This window comes from Oncorhynchus gorbuscha, linkage group LG03 (genome assembly GCF_021184085.1).
Source record: "Oncorhynchus gorbuscha isolate QuinsamMale2020 ecotype Even-year linkage group LG03, OgorEven_v1.0, whole genome shotgun sequence".
NCBI lineage: Eukaryota > Metazoa > Chordata > Actinopteri > Salmoniformes > Salmonidae > Oncorhynchus > Oncorhynchus gorbuscha.
In genome coordinates, this window is record NC_060175.1 from 32,204,157 (window position 1) to 32,226,563 (window position 22,407).

A 22,407-nucleotide genomic window follows, 5' to 3' on the forward strand; every position below is an offset into this window, starting at 1 on the left:
TCCAAACTAGACAAAAATACCTCTACAAAGGTCAGAAAAAAGTAATCATTCCAAACAGAAAAACCAAGACAATCCAAGTCTTCCATTCTGTTTCTACATTGGGTCTAGCTATAACTCTGTGTTGTTTCTCGTGCAGCTCTTTGACCTGGTGTACAGGGAGGAGACTCTACTGAACGTGATAAAGAGTGTGACCCGTAACGGTCGCTCCATCGTGCTGACAGCAGTGCTGGCCCTCATCCTGGTCTACCTGTTCTCCATCGTGGGGTACATCTTCTTCAAGGATGACTTCATCCTGGAGGTGGACCGCATCCCCAACACCACTCTGGGTGAGTAGGAGACCATAGAAATATTACTTCCTGCTTTACTGCTGTGAGGGAACTCAATATGGCGTAATTGATGAGAATTGGGATGCCCGTTAATTCTATGGAGACCAGGGATGTTTATTAGGCTGGTCCCAGATCTGTTTTTGCCATCTTGCTAATTCCTCAACTCCAACAGAGTTGATAAAACAGCACTTGGGCCAGGCTAGATGTTAATGATCTGTTAAGAGGAAATTATTTTTTCACGGCTTACTGAGTTACACAGTCACACAATAATCTACATCCCTCACACCCCGGCCTGCTATAATATATAGTACAGGGAACACAATAACCAACATCCCTCACACCCCGGCCTGCTATAATATATAGTACAGGGAACACAATAACCAACATCCCTCACACCCCGGCCTGCTATAATATATAGTACAGGGAACACAATAACCAACATCCCTCACACCCCGGCCTGCTATAATATATAGTACAGGGAACACAATAACCAACATCCCTCACACCCCGGCCTGCTATAATATATAGTACAGGGAACACAATAACCAACATCCCTCACACCCCGGCCTGCTATAATATATAGTACAGGGAACACAATACAATATTGTTATGTGGAGGTGTTGTTCTTCCGGTTGTCATTAGCACATGTTGCTAACTAACCTGATGTCCCTTGTAGAGAACGGGGTCAGTATGCCCAATAAGCTGGTGTCTGATGGGATGTGTCAGTCTGAGAGTGGAGAGAACAACTGCACCACAGAGCTTCAAGTGGATGGTACAGTACAATACTCCAGCAAACTATATAATAATATATGGCCTACTGCATAGGTTTCTGTCAACCAAAATCATTTCTCAAAGGCCTTTTATCAGATTACAGCATGTGTGTGTGTGTGTGTGTGTGTGTGTGTGTGTGTGTGTGTGTGTGTGTGTGTGTGTGTGTGTGTGTGTGTGTGTGTGTGTGTGTGTGTGTGTGTGTGTGTGTGTGTGTGTGTGTGTGTGTGTGTGTGTGTGTGTGTGTGTGAGAGAGAGGCAAACTAAACCAATGATTGGCTCTGATGCAGTTGTAGCGGACTCCTGTGTTGTCATGGAGGCTTGTAACCCGTGATGAAACATAATATCCTGCATCGAGGACAACGCTCCTCGGTATCAGACAGCTACGGCTTGCCCAATGCTCACCTTGAATTTAATTCCGCTGTTCTCGCTACATACATTCAGTCTGAAACTGCCATCCTAGAAGTCCTTTGTGTGACTTCAAAATGAAAGGCGTTATACAAAACAAATTCATTAGCGATAGGTTAGATTCGTTAGACGATCCAATCGACGTTGATAGCGTCATCATGTAGGCCGGCTCTGGCCCAACCCATTGATTTCTGGGACCAATCAGAACGGTCAGAATGTGTTAATTCTAGAAATCATAGGGGAGGGGTGCAAATCCAGACACATCATGAAGAAGACACGTCAGTTGGCCGGAGCGATGTGGATGGGTATCCAGGCAAATCTACTGCAGCACTGGACTGGCCTGAGGCTGCAGGGGAAACATGCTGACCATTCTGTCTATCATTCCATGTGTCACAATGCTGCCATTGGCAAGGACATTCTCACCTTTATTGTTAAGGCTAGGTTGCAGGTTCTACCAACAAAATATAATCTAGGACTGGTACCTGCCCGGCAAACCATGACCTGTTTTGAATGTTACACACTGCGTCAAATGTAATAGGGACTGTTGCACATTTACATACTAGACATGACAGCCTCATTCACCTGATAGCCAGTGAGGTGGGAAAGCACACAGCCGTAAACACTCCTGCGTAAAAGTTGATGTGTTTTCCTGTGTACCGAATCTGCCAGATATTGTCCTTATGGGGGAGGTTTTCATTTTGGAAGTGGGTTTCTCATTTGATTGTTATAGGAAGCAGGCTTTATTGACAAGTTTCTTAAATACCAGCCCCTCGTATCATGTTTTGGAGAGCCTTGGATATATGTGCAAGTTGTTGGCACTGATATTTGTCATTCTTGTCCACGTACATAGGCTTACTGTATGTAACCTTCAGATTGCAGGCCTGTCTAAGACTAAAGCAAAGCAACCGGTGAGGTACTGCTCTGTTTCTGTCTTTATGTGTGGAGAAGTGGCATTTTGTTTCCTTAAGTGTCATTGTAACCAAGACCTTTGAAACGTTTGTATCCTTTGTGTAATGTGATTTGTGGATTCAAATGAATTATTTCAAATGTGTGTGTGTGCTTAACCCTCCTGCCTGTCCCTCTCCCTCAGACTTGTTGGATGACATGGAGGATGGCAAGGAGCGTACATGTGACTCTCTGCTCATGTGTATCGTCACTGTGCTGAGCCACGGCCTGAGGAGTGGAGGGGGGGTGGGAGACGTCCTGAGAAAGCCCTCCAAAGAGGTAAGCACACAGACCAGACCCCCACCCAGCACACTCTGGAGAGAACAGAGCCCCTATTCACAAAGTGTCTCAGCGTAAGACTGCTGATCTAGCAACAGTTCAGCCTTTTAAATCATGAAGAAGGACCTGATCCGAGACCAACACATACTTTGAGATTTTCTGAATACCGATCCAGACTCAGTTCTAATATAGAGTTCAGTATCATCTGTAGAGTTGAGATTTTGTTTATAGCAATACATATTTTCCTCAGAACCATTCCAGCTGTTAGGCCTCCTCCCTGTGTGGAACTTGGTAAGGTTTGGAAATACACTATATATATATATATAAATAAATAAATAAATAAATAAGAGTATGTGGACACCCCTTCAAATTAGTGAATTTGTCCGCTACACCTGTTGCTGACAGGTGTATAAAATCGAGCACACAGCCATGCAATCTTCATAGACAAACATTGGCAGTAGAATGGCCTTACTGAAGAGCTCAGTGACTTTCAACGTGGCACCGTCATAGGATGCCACCTTTCCAACAAGTCAGTTCATCAAATGTTTGCCCTGCTAGAGCTGCCCCGGTCAACTGTAAGTGATGTTATTGTGAAGTGTAAAGATCTAGGAGTGACAACGGCTCAGCCGCTAAGTGATAGGCCACACAGGCTCACAGAACGGGAGCGCCGAGTGATGAAGCGTGTCTGTCCTCGGTTGCAACACTCACTACCGAGTTCCAAACTGCCTCTGGAAGCAACGTCAGCACAATAACTGTTCATTGGATGCGGGTTTCTATGGCTGAGCATACGCACACAAGACTAAGATGACCATGCCCAATGCCAAGCGTTGGCTGGAGTGGTGTTAAGCTCGTCACAATTGGACTCTGGAGCAGTGTAAACGTGTTCTTTGGAGTGATGAATCACGCTTCACCATCTGGCAGTTCGACGGGCAAATCTGGGTTTAGCGGATTCCAGGAGAAAGATACCTGCTCGAATGCAAAGTGCCAACTAAAGTTTGGTGGAGGAGGAAAAACAGTCTGGGGCTGTTTTTCATGGTCCGGGCTAGGCCCCTTAGTTCCAGTGAGGCGGCAGGTAGCCTAGTGGTTAGAGCGTTGGATTTGGAAAGGTTCCAAGATCGAATCCCAGAGCTGACAAAGTAAAAATCTGTCGTTCTGCCCCTGAACAAGACAGTTAACCCACTGTTCCTAGGCCGTCATTGAAAATAAGAATTTGTTCTTAACTGACTTGTCCCGTTAAATAAAGGTCAACAAATAAAATAATTAAAAGAAATCTTAACGCTACAGCATACAATGACATTCTAGACGATTCTGTGCTTCCAACTTTGTGGCAACAGTTTGAGGAAGGCCATTTTCTTGTTTCAGAATAACAATGCCCCCATGCACAAAGCGAGGTCCATACAGAAATGGATTGTCGAGATCAGTGTGGAAGAACTTGACTGACCTCAACTCCTTCGAACACCTTTGAGATAAATTGGAACGCCGACTGCGAGCCAGGCCTAATCGTCAAACATCACTGCCTGACCTCACTAAAGCTCTTGTGGCTGACTGGAAGCAAGTCACCACACCAATGCTCCATTATTTAGTGAAAATCTTTCCCAGAAGAGTGGAGGCTGTTATAGCAGCAAAGGCGGCACCAACTCCATATTAATGCCCATGATTTTGGAATGAGATGTTTGACGAGCACGTGTCCACATACTTTTGGTCATGTAGTGTAGGTTTCCTCCGAACTCCGTCAGACCACAGATGATGACATAGAGCTTCAGAGAAATGTCTACTCATGTCTTGAACCGGTACACAAACTGGGTACCTCCTAAGAAGGTAATTTGACCTGTAGCCTACATTTGATATGAATGGCAGTTATTTTATTTTTTTTACTTAAAAAAAAGAATAACTTTATCCAGAAACTTTTAAATATCAATCTTTATTTATACAGCACATTTCAGGCATGGAATGCAACTCAATATGCTTTACATGGAAAAAACAACTAAAAAACTACGAAAATAAAAATAGAAAAATGTACTACACAACAAACATAACATAAAAAAACTAAAGAATGACACAAACTAAGGAACGAAACAGGAAAAGCAAAACTAAAAAGAATCTTTTAAATATGTCCACAGTGTTCGCCCCCCTCAGGTTCTCTGGCAGGGGGGCATAATAACTAAAGGTTGCCTCTCTCTCCATACCTCTTGGTCTTAGATAGTTAAAAGGTCAGTGCCAGAGGACCTGAGGGATCTACTGGATACATAACTTAAAAGCATGTCTGACATGTATTGGGGTGCACAATCGTGGATTGATTTAAAAACCAATAGAATAATCTTATAATGAATTCTAAAACTCACAGGCAGCCAATGCAGAGACCTTGAAACCGGTGTAATGTGTGCTCTCTGGTCTTGGTCAGTACCCGTGCTGCAGAATTCTGTATGTTTTGCAGTTGACCAATGGCTTTCTTGTGTAGACCAGACAGGAGAGCATTACAGTAGTCAAGCCTGCTTGTAATACAAGCACAGATGAATCTCTCTGTATCAGCCTGAGTGAGAAACAGCCGCACCTTGGCAATGTTCCACATTGTGTGATTCAAAATTTTGTTCATAATCTAAAATAACACCTAGGTTTTTTACATGCTGTATTGCTTGTGAATTAAAATGTGCGGCTAGATTCTCTCTACTTTGGCTCCAACAATAAATACTTTGCTCTTGTCTTGATTTAGCTGGAGGAAGTTGTGAGCCATCCAAGTATTTAAATCACTAATGCAGTCTAATAATTTATCCGTGGAGCTAAAATCCTCTGGTGACACAAAAATGTAAAGTTGCTTATCGTCTTCGTAGCAGTGAAAATCAATGCTGTGCGTTCTGATAACCCTCCCAAGGGGTAGCATACTGTATTTAAACTGAACAGTTCCGGACCCAAAATCAAACATTTGTGGAATGCAACGTGATATGTATTTTCTCAAAGGTTTGATTTTGGGTACGGTACTGTTCAGTTTGACACTCTTGACTGGTTAAATAGGTCCTAAACCAATTTAGAACTGGACCGGAGAGACCAACCCACTTCTCCAGTCTGTCCAGAAGGACATCATGGTCAACTGTGTCGAATGCAGCACTTAAATCTAAGAGTACAAGGACAGAGAGCTAAATATTTTCAGTGCAAAGCTTTTTAATCTTTGCCCACAAAGCTGTAAAATGCTTGTTAAGGGTTAAAAAGAGGTGCTTGACGAGAGAAGAGCCTGTATACGGTGCCCGACATTTCAGCCTGTTTGCGTAACTGTTTCTTGTTGTCGTAACTGTGTGACATCTGGCCGCTTGCACCTGTGTTCTTATGTTTCAAATCAACACACATGATTCAGGGCCGATTAGGCTAAGCCCCTGCTCATAACCAATGGCCCCTGTTCTGCCTTTATGTAAAAACCAGGGCCGTGTTCAATATAGTCACCAAATGGAAGGAACAGGGAGGGACTACCTGGACCTGTCCAATAAGAGACAGTCATTTCCACCTTTCATTGCAAAACATTTTCAGTTGTGTACCCAAATAAACAGGCCACGCTATCTCTCTGACCCAGGTCACGTCATCATATGTCAGCCCAGTAGGATACTGGGCCCCACTTTCACTGTCTAACATTTGGCTTTTTTCTGACCTTATTGTCAGTGTGTTATATGTTCTGTGTTATTTCTTTGTGTTACATGTGCTGTATGTTATTGTATTAAATGTTATATGTGTTTAATCCACAGGTGGGCAACTCCATCCTGAAGGGTCACAGTGTGTCCAGTCCACTACTTACACACCTAAATAAACTAATACTGCTTTACATTGATTTCATTTATTTGATTGGTTCAATAAGTTTATAGGTTGAGCTGTTAGTGGTGGGTTGGACCAAAAATCTGTTGGTCATCTCTGGTTTAGTCTGTACACCCCACACGTTGTCAATTTCTACTCAACGTACCAACAATAATAGCTATAGTGTGGTACAGTACTGTATATGTTGTTACCTGGAGTTTATAATGCTTTATAATGTGTTATAACCACTCCTCTCCCTCCAATCCCCCTTTCTCTCTTTGTAGGAGCCTCTGTTTGCGGCCAGGGTGATCTACGACTTGCTCTTCTTCTTCATGGTCATCATCATCGTCCTCAACCTTATCTTCGGAGTCATCATCGACACCTTTGCAGACCTGAGGAGTGAGAAACAGAAGAAGGAAGAGGTCCTGAAGACCACCTGCTTCATATGTGGTGAGAAGACATAGCTGCCCTGTCTCTAGCCTGAAAAGAACAGAACTACTAGTCACAACTGGGGTAGCCATGTATTCTGAATAATTTGTTTTCAGTTGCTTAGTAGAAAACTGGCATATCAATGTAGGTTTGTTGTATTTTACAAGATATGGTTACATGGTATTTCATCTGGATGGGTGTCACCTCATGAGTAAGCGCAAGTCCTGAGAATGACAGGAGTATGCAGGTAGTGCACACACACCCTCATGAGTAAGCACAAGTCCTTAGCTTGACCTTCTTCTGTGAATGTTAGTTTACTGCTGTCCTTCCCTCTTTTCTCCCTGTACAGTATCTTTCTTTTCTCTAGAAGACTGAGTCATGGAGGCTTCCTGCCTGCCCAGCACTCCTTTCTTCTCTCTCAGCTAGTCAGTTTGTGGGCCCCAGTGGGCAGCAGATATATTAGTATTAGTCCAGGACCTGTACTCACATAGTAGGATCAGTTTTCCCTTTTAAATCATGTTGAATAAGAGGTGGGGTGGGGGGTCCTAGATTAGCACTCCTACCATTATACCTTTTTGAACAAGGCCCTAGTCTGTTGTCGGGTTAAGCTGTATGTCTGTGGAGGTGGTCTATGACTCACACACGTTACATAAAGCCTGATGGGGGGGGGGGGGGGCACGGCCCCGTCGTCATGGTTTCATGTGGGAACTGAGGCAAAGAGGAGATGGGAGCAAGATTAGAGGGATTGTCTCCCATCACAGAGAAAGAGATGGTTCTTCAAGCCACTGACTTTGTCTCCCCTCAGTCCCTCCTACAGTTAAAGTATTGCCCTTGTTCCTCTTCCAAATCAAATCAAATCAAATTGTATTTGTCACATGCACATGGTTAGCAGATGTTAATGCGAGTGTAGCGAAATGCTTGTGCTTCTAGTTCCGACAATGCAGTGATAACCAACAAGTAATCTAACTAACAATTCCAAAACTACTGTCTTATACACAGTGTAAGGGGATAAAGAATATGTACATAAGGATATATGAATGAGTGATGGTACAGAGCAGCATACAGTAGATCGTATCGAGTACAGTATATACATATGAGATGAGTATGTAGACAAAGTAAACAGAGTGCAATGCAATCAGTGCAATCAGAAAGTATTCAGACCCCTAGACTTTTTCCTCATTTAGTTATGTTACAGCCTTATTCTAAAAATAATAACATTTGTTTTTCCTCATCAATCTACACACAATGCCTACATACAACACTTAATGTTTTTTTATCAGTTCCTGTTAGTTGTTTAATGTATTATTTCTTACATAGTTAGTCCAGAATATGTTAAGTGTTATTACACACACCCAGGAAGAACTACTGGATATGAGTGTGACGTCAACTTACCAACATTACGACCAGGAATTCGACTTTCCCGAAGCAGATCCTTTTTTTCGGACCACCACCCAGGATATTGGATCTAATTCCAGAGGCCGACACAAAACAACGTCGCCGTAGGAGAGGTAGACAGCGGCCTCCTGGTCAGACGTCGAAGGCGTGCACACCACCCACCGCTTCCGAGCATATTACTCGTCAATGTCCAGTCTCTAGACAACAAGTTGGACGAAATTAGGGCAAGGGTTGCCTTCCAGAGAGACATCAGAGATTGTAACATTCTCTGTTTCACTGAAACATGGCTCACTCTGGATATGTTGTCGGAGTCGGTACAGTCACCGGGTTGATTCATGCATCATGCCGACAGAAACAAACATCTCTCTGGTAAGAAGGCGGGCAGGGGTGTTTGCTTCATGATTAACAGCTCATTGCATAATCATAACAACATACAGGAAGGAACTCAAGTAATTTTGTTCACCTGACCTAGAATTATATACAATCTAATGCTGACCACATTATCTCCCAAGAGAATCCTCATCGATTATAGTCACAGCCGTGTACAGTTGTGGCCAAAAGTTTTAATTTCCACAAAGTTTGCTGCTTCAGTGTATTTTAGATATTTTTGTCAAATGTTACAATGGAATACTGAAGTATAATTACAACTGTCAAAGGCTTTTATTGACAATTACATGAAGTTGATGCAAAGAGTCGAAGAGCAGTGTTGACCCTTCTTTTTCAAGACCTCTGCAATCTACCCCGGTGTAACAGTATAATTTTAAACCGTCCCCTCGCCCATACCCGGGCGCGAACCAGGGACCTTCTGCACACAACGACAACAGTCACCCTCGAAGCATCGTTACCCATCGCTCCACAGAGCAAGGGGAACTACTACTTCGGTCTCAGAGCAAGTAACCGATTGAAACGCTATTTAGCGCGCACCGCTAACTAAGCTAGCCGTTTCACATCCGTTACACTGGCATGCTGTCAGTTAACTTCTGAGCCAGATCTGACTGATGGCAGTCCATTCTTGCATAATCAATGCTTGAAGTTTGTCAGAATTTGTGGGTTTTTGTTTGTCCACCCGCCTCTTGAGGGTTGACCACAAGTTCTCAATGGGATTAAGGTCTAGGGAGTTTCCTGGCCATGGACCCATAATATTGATGTTTTGTTCCCCGAGCCACTGAGTTATCACTTTTGCCTTATGGCAAGGTGCTCCATCATGCTGGAAAAGGCATTGTTCGTCACCAAACTGTTCCTGGATGGGTGGGAGAAGTTTCTCTCGGGAGATGTGTTGGTACCATTCTTTATTCATGGCTGTGTTTTGGCAGTGAGTGAGCCCACTCCCTTGGCTGAGAAGCAACCCTACACATGAATGGTCTCAGGATGCTTTACTGTTGGCATGACACAGGACTGATGGTAGCGCTCACCTTGTCCGGACAAGCTTTTTTCTGGATGCCCCAAACAATTGGAAAGAGGATTCATCAGAGAAAATGACTTTACCGCAGTCCAATCCCTGTACCTTTTACAGAATATCAGTTTGTCCCTGATGTTTTTTCCTGGAGAGATGTGGCATCTTTGCTGCCCTTCTTGACACCAGGCCATCCTCTAAAAGTATTTGCCTCACTGTGCGTGCAGATTCTCTCACACCTGCCTGCTGCCATTCCTGAGCAAGCTCTGTACTGGTGGTGCCCCGATCCCGCAGCTGAATCAATTTTAGGAGACGGTCCTGGCGCTTACTGGACTTTCTTGGGCGCCATGAAGCCTTCTTCATGATCCGATAAATGGTTGATTTAGGTGCAATCTTACTGGCAGCAATATCCTTGCCTGTGGAGTACTTTTTGTGCAAAGCAATGATGACGGCATGTGTTTCCTTGCAGGTAACCAATGTTTGACAGAGGAAGAACAATGATTCCAAGCACTACACTCCTTTTGAAGCTTTGTCTGTTATTCGAACTCAATCAGCATGACAGAATGATCTCCAGCCGTGTCCTCGTCAACACTCACACCTGTGTTAATGAGAGAATCACTGACATGATGTCAGCTGGTCCTTTTGTGTCAGGGCTGAAATGCAGTAGAAATGTTTTGGGGGGATTCAGTTCATTTGCATGGCAAAGCGGTATCTTGCAATTAATTGCAATTCATCTGATCACTCTTCATAACATTCTGGAGTATATGCAAATTGCCATCATACAAACTGAGGCAGCAGACTTTGGAAATTAATATTTGTGTCATTTCTTGGCCAAATTTTGGCCACGACTGTATATCCCCCCCATGCACATACCTTGATGGCCCTCAAGGAACTTCACTGGACTCTATGTAAACTGGAAACCATATATCCCGAGGCTGCATTCATTGTGTAGCTGGGGATTTAAAAAAAAGTTCATTTCAGAACAGGGCCACCTATATTCTACCAGCACATTGACTGTAGCATCCACGCGGGCAATACACTGGACCACTGCTACTCTAGCTTCCGCGATGGATACAAGGCCCTCCCTTCGGCAAATCCGACCACAACTCTATCTTGCTCCTACCGTCCCATAGGCAGAAACTCAAACAGGATGTACCCATAACTAAAACCATTCAACGCTGGTCTGACCAATCGGAATCCACGCTTCAGGATTGTTTTGATCACATGGACTGGGAAATGTTCCGGGAAGGCTCAGAAAATAACATTGATTTATCAAAATCAAATCAAATCAAATGTATTTATATAGCCCTTCGTACATCAGCTGATATCTCAGTGCTGTACAGAAACCCAGCCTAAAACCCCAAACAGCAAGCAATGCAGGTGTAGAAACACGGTGGCTAGGAAAAACTCCCTTGAAAGGCCAAAACCTAGGAAGAAACCTAGAGAGGAACCAGGCTATGTGGGGTGGCCAGTCCTCTTCTGGCTGTGCCGGGTGGAGATTATAATAGAACATGGCCAAGATGTTCAAATGTTCATAAATGACCAGCATGGTCAAATAATAATAATCACAGGCAGAACAGTTGAAACTGGAGCAGCAGCACGGCCAGGTGGACTGGGGACAGCAAGGAGTCATCATGTCAGGTAGTCCTGAGGCATGGTCCTAGGGCTCAGGTCCTCCAAGAGAGAGAAAGAAAGAGAGAAAGAGAGAATTAGAGAGGGCATACTTAAATTCACACAGGACAACGGATAGGACAGGAGAAGTACTCCAGATATAACAAACTGACCCTAGCCCCCCGACACATAAACTACTGCAGCATAAATACTGGAGGCTGAGACAGGAGGGGTCAGGAAACACTGTGGCCCCATCCGATGAGACCCCCGGACAGGGCCAAACAGGAAGGATATAACCCCACCCACTTTGCCAAAGCACAGCCCCCACACCACTAGAGGGATATCTTCAACCACCAACTTATCATCCTGAGACAAGGCCGAGTATAGCCCACAAAGATCTATGCCACAGCACAACCCAAGGGGGGGGGGTGCTAACCCAGACAGGAAGATCACATCAGTGACTCAACCCACTCAAGTGACGTACCCCTCCTAGGGACGGTATGAAAGAGCCCTAGTAAGTCAGTGACTCAGCCCCTGTAATAGGGTTAGAGGCAGAGAATCCCAGTGGAAAGAGGGGAACCGGCCAGGCAGAGACAGCAAGAGCGGTTCGTTGCTCCAGAGCCTTTCCGTTCACCTTCCCACATTTATACGCTGATTCGATGAGTGAGTTTATAAGAAAGTGCCTTGGAGATGTTGTACCCACTGTGACTGACTATGAAAACCTACCCTAACCAGAAACCGTGGATAGATGGTGGCATTCGCGCAAAACTGAAAGCTCGAACCACCGCATTCAACCATGGAAAGATGTTGGGGAATATGGCCAAAAATAAACAGTGTAGATATCTCTGCAAGGCAATCAAATAAGTGAAATGTCGGTATAAGGACAAAGTGGAGTCGCAATTCAACGGCTCAGACACGAGAAGTATGTGGCAGGGTCTACAGGCAATTACGGACTAAAAAAATAAACTTGTTAACCCTTGCAAGGCTGCTGGCCCAGACGGCATCCCTAGCCGTGTCCTCAGAGCATGCGCAGACCAGCTGGCTGGTGTGTTTACAGACATATTCAATCACTCCCTATCCCAGTCTGCTGTCCCCACCTGCTTCAAGACGGCCACCATTGTTCCTGTACCAAAGAAGGTAAAGATAACTGAACTAAATGACTATTGCCCTGTAGCACTCACTTCTGTCATCATGAAGTGCTTTGACAGACTAGTCATGGATCATATCACCTGACACCCTAGACCCACTTCAGTTTGATTACCGCTCCAACAGGTCCACAGACTATGCAAATGCCATCACAATGCCCTATCCCATCTGGACAAGAGGAATACCCATGTTAGAATGCTTTTCATTGACTAGTACCCTCCAAGCTCATCATTAAGCTTAAGGCCTGGGTCTCACCCTCACCCTGTGCAACTGGATCCTGGACTTTCTGATGGGACGCTCCCAGGTGGTGAAGGTAGGAAACAGCATCTCCACTTGGCTGGTTCTCAACACTGGTGCCCCACAAGGGTGTGTGTTCAGCCCCCTCCTGTACTCCCTGTTCACTCATGACTGCGTGGCCATGCACGCCTCCAACTCAATCATCAAGTTTGCAGACGATGCAACGTAGTGGTCTTGATTACCAACAACAACGAGCCTACAGGGAGGAGGTGAGGGCAAACAACCTCTCACTTGAGAGGGAGATGATCGTGGACTTCAGGGAACAGCAGAGGGAGCACCCCCCTATCCACATCGACGGGACAGTAGTGGAGAAGGTGGAAAGTTTAAAGTTCCTGGGCGTACACATCATGGACAACCTTAAATGGTCCACCCACACAAACAGTAGTGGAGGCTGAAGAAATTTGGCTTGTCACCAAAACCCTTATAATTTTACAGATGCACAATTGAGAGCATCCTGTCAGACTGTATCACCACCTGATGCGGCATCTGCACCGCAAGGTTCTCGACAGGGTGGTGAGGTCTGCACATCGCATCACCGGGAGCAAACTACCCGCTCTCCAGAACACCTACAGCAGCCGATGTCACAAGAAGGCCAAAAAAATCCTCAAGGACAACAACCAACCGAGCCACGGCCTGTTAACCCCGCTACCATCCAGAAGGCGAGGTCAGTACAGGTGCATTAAAGCTGGGACCGAGAGACTGAAAAACAGCTTCTGTCTCATGGCCATCAGACTGTTAAACAGCCATCACTAACACAGAGGCTGCTGCCTACATACAGACTCAAATCATTAGCTACTTCAATAAATTGATCATTAGTCACTTTAAATAATGCCACTTTAATAATGTTTACATATTTTACATTACTCATCTCATATGTATATACTGTGTTTTATACCATCTACTGCATCTCGCCTATTGCATCTTGCCATCGCTCATCCATATATTTATATGTAAATATTCTTATTCCATCCCTTTACATTTCAAATAAAATGGTATTAGTCACATGCGCTGAAACAACACGTGTAGACCTTACAGTGAAATGCTTACTTACGAGCCCCTAACCAACAATGCAGTTTTAAAAAAATGTATAGGAATAAGAAATAAAGTAACAAGTCATTAAAGGAGCAGCAGCAGAATAACAATAGTGAGACTATATACAGAGGGGCACAGGTACAATGTGCGGGGGCACCGGTAAGTTGAGGTAATATGTACATGTAGGTAGAGTTATTAAGGTGACTATGCATAGATGATAACAGAGTACCAGCGGTGTAAAAGAGAAGGGGGGGGGGTCGCAATGCAAATAGTCTGGGTAGCCATTTGATTAGGTGTTCCGGAGTCTTATGGCTTGGGGGTAGAAGCTGTTTAGAATCCTCTTGGACCTAGAGTTGGCACTCAGGTACCGCTTGCCGTGCGGTAGCAGAGAGAACAGTCTTTGACTAGGATGTACTGGGCCGTTCGCACTACCCTCTGTAGTGCCTTGCTGTTGGAGGCCGAACAGTTGCCATACCAGTCAGTGATGCAACCATGCTCTCAATGTTGCAGCTATAGAACCTTTTGAGGATCTGAGGACCTATGCCAAATCTTTTCAGTCTCCTGAGGGGGAATAGGTTTTGTTGTGCCCTCTTCACGACTGTCTTGGTGTGCTTGGACCATGTTAGTTTATTGGTGATGTGGACACCAAGGAACTTGAAGCTCTCAACCTGCCTGTTTCTGGGATAATGGTGTTGATGTGAGTGTGTATAAGGTAGTTGTGGAATTGTTAGATTACTTTTTAAATCAAATCAAATTGTATTGGTCACATACACATGGTTAACAGATGTTAATGCGAGTGTAGCGAAATGCTTGTGCTTCTAGTTTCGACCATGCAGTAATATCTAACCAGTAATCTAACAATTCCACAACAACTACCCTATACACACTAGTGTAAAGGAATGAATAAGAATATGTACATATAAATATATGGATGAGCAATGGCCGAACGGCATAGGCAGGATGCAGTAGATGGTATAGAGTACAGTATATGCATATGAGATGAGTAATGTAAGGTATGTAAACATTATTTAAAGTGACTAGTGATACACTTATTACATCCAATTTTTAATTATTAATGTGGCTTGAGATTTGAGTCAGTATGTTGGCAACAGCCACTCAACGTTAGTGATGGCTGTTCAACAGCCTGATGGCCTGGAGATAGAAGCTGTTTCTCAGTCTCTCGGTCCCAGCTTCGATACACCTGTACTGACCTCGCCTTCTGGATGATAGCGGGGTGAAGACAGTGGCTCGGTGGATGTTGTCCTTGATGATCGTTTTGGCCTTCCTGTGACATCGGGTGGTGTAGGTTTCAGGGCAGGTAGTTTGCCCCCGGTGATGCGTTGTGCAGACCTCACTACCCTCTGGAGAGCCTTGTGGTTGTTGGCGGAGCAGTTGCTGTACCAGGCGGTGATACAGCCCGACAGGATGCTCTCGATTGTGCATCTGTAAAAGTTTGTGAGTGTTGAAGTTTGTGATGTTGAAGAGGCACTGTTGCGCCTCCTTCACCACGCTGTCTGTGTGGGTGGACCATTTCAGTTTGTTTGTGATGTGTACGCCCAGGAACTTTCCACCTTCTCCACTACTGTCCTGTCGATGTGGATAGGGGGGTGGTCCCTCTGCTGTTTCCTGAAGTCCAGGATCATCTTCTTTGTTTTGTTGACATTGAGTGTGAGGTTGCTTTCCTGACACCACACTCCGAGGGCCCTCACCTCCTCCCTGTAGGCAGTCTCGTCGTTCTTGGTAATCAAGCCTACCACTGTAGTGTCGTCTGCAAACTTGATTGAGTTGCAGGCGTGCATGGCCACGCAGTCATGGGTGAACAGGGATTACAGGGCTGAGAATGCACCCTTGTGGGGCCCCAGTGTTGAGGATCAGGCCCAGGGTCTCAAGCTTAATGACAGGTTTGGAGGGCACTATGGTGTTAAATGCTGAGCTGTAGTCAATGAACAGGATTCTTTCATAGATATTCTTCTTGTCCATATGGGTTAGTGCAGTGTGATTGCGTCGTCTGTGGACCTATTGGGGCGGTAAGCAAATTGGAGTGGGTCAAGGGTGTCAGGTAGAGTGGAGGTGATATGATCCTTGACTAGTCTCTCAAAGCACTTCATGATGACGGCAGTGAGTGCTACAGGGCGATAGTCGTTTAGCTCATTTACCTTAGCTTTCTTGGGAACAGGAACAATGGTGGCCCTCTTCAAGCATGTGGGAACAGCAGACTGGGATAGGGATTGAGTCAATATGTCCGATTGATTCAATATGCTCTGAGGCCGCAGCTAGGGATGCCTTCTGGGCCGGGCAGCCTTGCAAGGGTTAACACGTTTAAATGTTTTACTCACGTTGGCTGCGGTGAAGGAGACTCTGCAGGCTTTGGTAGGTGACTGTGTCAGTGGCACTGTATTGTCCTAAAAGCGAGCAAAGAAGTTGTTTAGTTTGTCAGAGAGCAAGACATCGGGGTCTGCGACGGGGCTGGTTTTCTTTTTGTAGTCCGTGATTGACTATAGACCCTGCCACATTCCTCTCGTGTCTGAGCCGTTGAATTGCGACTGTACTTTGTCTCTATATTGACGCGTAGCTTGTTTGATTGCCTTGCGGATGGAATAGCTACACTGTTTGTATTCGGTCATGTTTCTGGTTGCCTTGCCCTGATTAAAAGCAGTGGATCGCGCTTTCAGTTTTGCACGAATGCTCTGCCATCGATCCACAGTTTCTGGTTGGGGAAGGTTTTAATAGTCGCTGTTGGTACAACATCACCGATGCACTTGCTAATAAACTCGCTCACCGAATCAGCGTATTCATCAATGTTGTTGTTCGACGCTATCGGATCATATCCCAGGCCACGTGATCGAAGCAATCTTGAAGCGTGGAATCAGATTGGTCGGACCAGCGTTGAACAGACCTGAGCATGGGTGTTTCCTGTTTTACTTTCTGTCTATAGGCTGGGAACAACAAATTGGAGACGTGGTCAGATTTGCTGAAAGGAGGGCGAGGGAGGGCTTTGTAAGCATCACGGAAGTTAGAGTAACAAAGATCAAGGGTTTTCCCAGCCCTAGTCGTGCATTCGATATGCTGATAAGATTTAGGGACCCTTGTTTTCAGATTAGCCTTTTTAAATTTCCCAGCTACAATAAATGTAGCCTCAGGATATGTGTTTTCCAGTTTACATAGAGTCCATTGAAGTTCTTTCAGGGCCGTCGAGGTGACTGCTTGGGGGGGGGGGGATGTACACGACTTTGATTATAATCGAAGAGAATTCTCTTGGTAGATAATGCAGTCGGCATTTGATTGTAAGGAATTCTAGGTCAGGTGAACAAAAGGACTTGAGTTCCTGTATGTTGTTATGATCACACCATGACTCGTTAATCATAAGGCATACACCCCCGCCCTTCTTCTTACCAGAGAGATGTTTGTTTCTGTCGGCGCAATGCGTGAAGAAACCAGGTGGCTGTACTGACTCTGATAGTGTATCCCGAGTGAGTCATGTTTCTGTGAAGCAGAGAATGTTACAATCTCTGTCTCTCTGGAAGACAAAATGCTTGCTCGGATTTTGTCTACCTTGTTGTCAAGAGACTAGACGTTGGCTAGTAGTATACTCTGGAGCGGTGCTTGATGAGCCCGTCTACGGAGCCTGATCAGAAGACCGCTCCGTCTGGCCCTTCTGCGTCGCCGTTGTTTTGGGTCACCTGCTGGGATCCGATTCATTGTCCTGGGTGGTGGACCAAACAGAGGATCCGCTTCGGGAAAGTCGTATTCCTGGTCGTAATGTTGGTAAGTTGACGTTGCTCTTATATCCAATAGTTCCTCCCGGCTCTATGTAATGAGACTTAAGATTTCCTGGGGTAACAGTGTAAGAAATAATACATTAAAAAACAAAATACTGCATAGTTTCCAAAGAACGTGAAGCGAGGCGGCCATCTCTGTCGGCGCCGGATGTAGTTTATATACACTATATAGCAGTGGCGTGCCATGGGCCTGGGGCCTAGGCCTTCAGTGAGGTCCTACACAGTCCCACCCGAATTAATCCACCTCTTATTACCATCATTATGATGCCATGGCTCTAGACACTACACATTTAGACGGAAACGCAATATAACCAGGCGTTGCGTCACCTTGAAATTGCATTTTTATTCAGAGAATTGCAGGGGAAGAGTACAATACAGTAAGTACAGTTCAACTAATAGCCAAGAACATAGTCGAGTGCAACAGAGTTGTATTAATATTCTTCTTCTATCCATTTCTGGTCCACAAACTTTGAGCTTTAAGTCCCAAAAAATATATAGTTCCTGTTTACCCAAAAACATGACACAATCAATGAGTCTTTTCAATATTTCCCTATTTTTCTTCACCTTCTCATTGTCCGTTGCCCTCCGTGCTTGCTCGTTGAGCTGTAGATCCACTCGGCTGTCCCCAAAAGTTTTCAAAAGCACCATTGCTTGTAAGTGCCCAGCCGTACTTTGGTGTCTCGTTGCTGCCTTGCTTAGACAACTCAAGTTTGCAAAGCCAGTGTGGCTCCAAACACCAAATCTATCACTTGCAAATAATAGGCATTCCCAGCAGTACAGTTTGCAGTGCTTCTCGGAGCCTGTGAGCCATTGATAGCGCTTGTAGTTGGAACTTTGAAAGTGGCGAACGAAACCCTTTCCCGCCTGTGACAGGCTTTGTAGCGTCTGCGTCGGGCGACCTCTCCTTACAATATCTAACTTTTCTTGAAAAGTTCGTCTTGAGAATGGCGTTATAATTATATCCTCGACCAAATCGATATCTTCTCCTCCTTCCGCCATTGTGGGTTGAAAAAACAGCTTAGTAGTATGCGAGTTAATTTGTTTATCAAATTCTGTTTCCTAGTTCTGCATAGACCTGCCCATAGGACTTGCCTCTCAATATTGGTAATCCAATCAAACTACGCCTGCTAGCTGGCTCCTGTGTAACACTGGAGCCAGCCAGCAGGCGTACAATAGCCAAATCTAAAGCTGATTGGTTGACACTAAATTTTAATTTCCATTCACTTTAAGCTGCAAGCGCCCGCACTGTTGATTCTGAACGCCTGAGGGCAGATTTTAGACCCCTGGCAACACATGATGGCTAAATATGATTGGATAAAAGATCTAACATAAAGACCAGCCTTCCAAATCTCAACCTGGGGCTGGAAGCAGTGCAACCAAGAGGAAAGCTATGAAATGAAGAGTATAACTCTTACTCTGGGGAATAATTTAATACATATTTGTGGGGAAATGTATATATTTTTTAAATATATATTCTGATGATGTTTAGGCCAGCAGAGAAGGCCTTGCTGGCCCTGACGGCCCACCACTGCTATATAGATTACTTCACTGTCGGAACTAGAAGCACAAGCATTTCGCTACAACAAGCATTTCACATTAACATCTGTTAACCACGTGTATATGACCAATAACATTTGATAACAAGGCAAAAACAGGTTTTAGACATTTTTGCACATAAAAAAACGAAATATCACATTTACATAAGTATTCAGACCCTTTACTCAGTACTTTGTTGAAGCACCTTTGGCAGTGAATACTTCTTCCATTTACGAATTGATGGAGGTCACTGTGTTCTTGGGGACCTTCAATGCTGCAGAAATGTTTTGGTACCCTTCCCCAGGCCTGTGCCTCGACACAATTCTGTCTCGGAGCTCTACGGACAATTCCTTCGACCTTATGGCTTGGTTTTTGCTCTAACATACACTGTCAACTGTGGGCCCTTATATAGACAGGTGTGTGCCTTTCCAAATCATGTCCAATCAATTGAATTTACCACAGGTGGACTCCAATCCAATTGTAGAAACATCTCAAGGATGATCAATGGAAATAGGATACACCTGAGCTCAATATCGATTGTCTGGATACTTATGTAAAGGTATTTCTGTTTTTGTTTTTTATATATTTGCAACAACTACTGAACCTGTTTTTGCTTTGTCATTATAGGGTTTTTTGTGTAGATTGATGAGGAAATGTTTTATTTAATCCATTAATCCAACGTATCTAACTGATGGGATACACAAGCTACATTCCTTGCCAAATGATGACAGTTTTATCATAAACTCTAAATGGACTGTTTGACTGAAGTACAGAAACATGTACTACAGAAACAACATACAACAAACTAGTTTTGAAAAAATTGCATCCTGTCTAATTTCAGTTTAGGCTTTTGACACTAGCTACCACAGCCACAAAGTGAAACTGTTTATCTTAAAAATGTATTTTTTTTTTTTTGCTTTTTGGTCTTAATTCAAGGTTAGGAATAAGGTTAGCAGTGTGGTTAGGGTTACGGCTTCGGTTTAAAATCAGATAAGATAATTTGTAGAAATAGGTGGGGTTTAATACTTTGTGGCTATGGTAACTAGTGGCGATCCTACTTTGCGAACTGCTAGGTTCCATTTAGAATTGGTGAGTCTAGGCTAATAACCCCCCCTGAACAGACAGGTTCCACACTGAAAATATGCAAAAACATTAGTTTGAGCCTACTCACAAACAGATGTTGTGGCCGTAATTCATCCCCATGCAGTGTTCAATGTGGAATTGTTAATCCATATAGAACATTCCAAATAACAGGCAAAATAAACTAAATGGAACGTCTGTATATAGAAAAGACAGATTCTGGTTTGTAACCCAAACTGAGCCCTGTTTTAAATGATCACGCTTTTAGAATAACTGTTCCATATGCAAGATGCGCATCACTTCACACTATTGTATTTTATTCTGTTATGTTATATCATTATTTTACTATAAAATAGGTGTGTCTTGACCAGTAGCTGTGCGTTCACTCACCCTACTTGTAGAGAAACGCCAATGCCATCCTCCTCTCTTTCACGTTGATGAAATGGTATATGACTGTCATACAAGTAAAAGCTTTTATTTTTTGTTGTCCTACTCTACCTGGCTAAAATGCATGCTTGCTAACCTAACTGCCTTTCATGGTAACGTTAGCTAGTTAACATTAGCCTTCTACCTTCTACATATTGAACTTCCATCTTCTCAGGCCAGGGGCAAACTGTATGAATTTATGGTTGGATCTGAATCGCCGTTATAATTGGCCAGTACGGAGAATTAAGTAAAACCACAAGTCCAAATCTCTATTCATGGCTAGTTTAGGAAATGACTAATTTTATATAGATAGATAGCTAGCTAGTTGGCACCGGAAGACAGCAACACAACAAGATGCTCAACGAGTTTCTGTCAATGAGGTATGCTCTCGATGCTATGTGATCGGAATGGAGCCTAATCCAAACTGGCTTCCCTTGGCATTCATGAATACCACTGGTCTTGACTGTGATAAGAGTTCAGGAAATAATAGCATCTTGTCTGTTAAATGAACAAAAAAGCCTATCCCATTGCACAGCCATAAACTTCAACAAGCAAGGTTACTACTTTTTTGAAGATTGTGTTCCACGGTATAAAATAACCAGTTGATAAAACAGTTTTAATAAATTAGTCTTAAATGGAGCTTTTATTCTTTTTATTGGCTGAGTATATATGGGTCAATTAGGATTCATTATCTGTAATGGTTATGATAAATTGGGCCTTGTTTCTCACTGTTGGCATATAGATAAATGCACACACATTATTTTAGTTTTCTAAAAATAATATATATATTTTTTTATCTGTACTTCAGGGGAGAAATCATGCGAGTACTGGAACAGTAAAAATGTCAAATGCCCATCCCTACAGGGAAATATATTTTTAAAAATGTAAGTGCGGTCCTCAGTGAAGACCAAACGCGACCTGCGGGCCAAAATGTATTTGACACCGCTTGCCTAGATATAGATAAAATCCCAAATCCCCACACTTTCTCCACATTTCCCAAATTCACATGGCAATTCTCATATTTTGGAGATTCCCAGAAGTTGGCCAGTTTATCCGGGTAGACTAATGTTGTTTAGTCATTAGACTGAAAGATGAACTTTTTACAGGAATCTGCTTCTGCCAGATGCTCATTAAACACCACGCCATATCACAGGGTCAAAAGTGCTCCTCTGCTGTCAGGAAGTCGCATTTTCCTTATTTCTTAGGTCGACAGTGAATTGATTAACGATCTCTAGTGTGTGTGTGTGTGCGTGCGTGTGCACACATTTTGTTTCCTCACAGGTCTGGAGAGAGACAAGTTTGACAACAAGACGGTGACGTTTGAGGAGCACATCAAGGAGGAGCACAACATGTGGCACTACCTGTTCTTCATAGTGCTGGTCAAAGTGAAGGATTCCACAGAGTACACTGGCCCCGAGAGCTACGTTGCTGAGATGATCAAGGTGACACACACACCAGGCCTGAGCTGGTAACATTTCCCATGTCAGACCACAATGTCTAATATGTAATGTGATACAGCATAAGCCCAGGCCGTCCCCATTACCCACTGACATGAGTGCATAGGGTACACTACATCCTGTCCTGGGGGGAGACTGAGGTTTGTAGGGTGCATGTAGGGCCATAGAGTTGCTGTTTGTGTGTTCTGGTAAATCCCTTAACTAGCTGCTGACCTTTACTAACTGTGTGTACGTTGTGTGTATATTGAGTCAGAGAGGAGAATGTGACACTCGCGGGCACATACACCTCCAATGTAGCTATTTGCCCTTCCATCCTCAACTGACGG

The 22,407-nt window shown here is 44.0% G+C and overlaps 1 protein-coding gene across 3 annotated transcripts in view; it reads left to right on the forward strand.

The window, feature by feature from the left end:
- The window catches only part of LOC124031230 (inositol 1,4,5-trisphosphate receptor type 1-like), a 189,796-nt gene that overhangs the window by 163,797 nt on the left and 3,592 nt on the right, over positions 1–22,407 (forward strand). For all 3 annotated transcript variants that reach the window (XM_046342257.1, XM_046342258.1, XM_046342259.1), the window contains 5 exons: positions 137–326; positions 1,003–1,098; positions 2,593–2,726; positions 6,785–6,950; positions 21,906–22,066. In XM_046342257.1, coding sequence (XP_046198213.1) covers positions 137–326; positions 1,003–1,098; positions 2,593–2,726; positions 6,785–6,950; positions 21,906–22,066 — 747 coding nt within the window. The remainder of the gene's footprint in view (positions 1–136; positions 327–1,002; positions 1,099–2,592; positions 2,727–6,784; positions 6,951–21,905; positions 22,067–22,407) is intronic.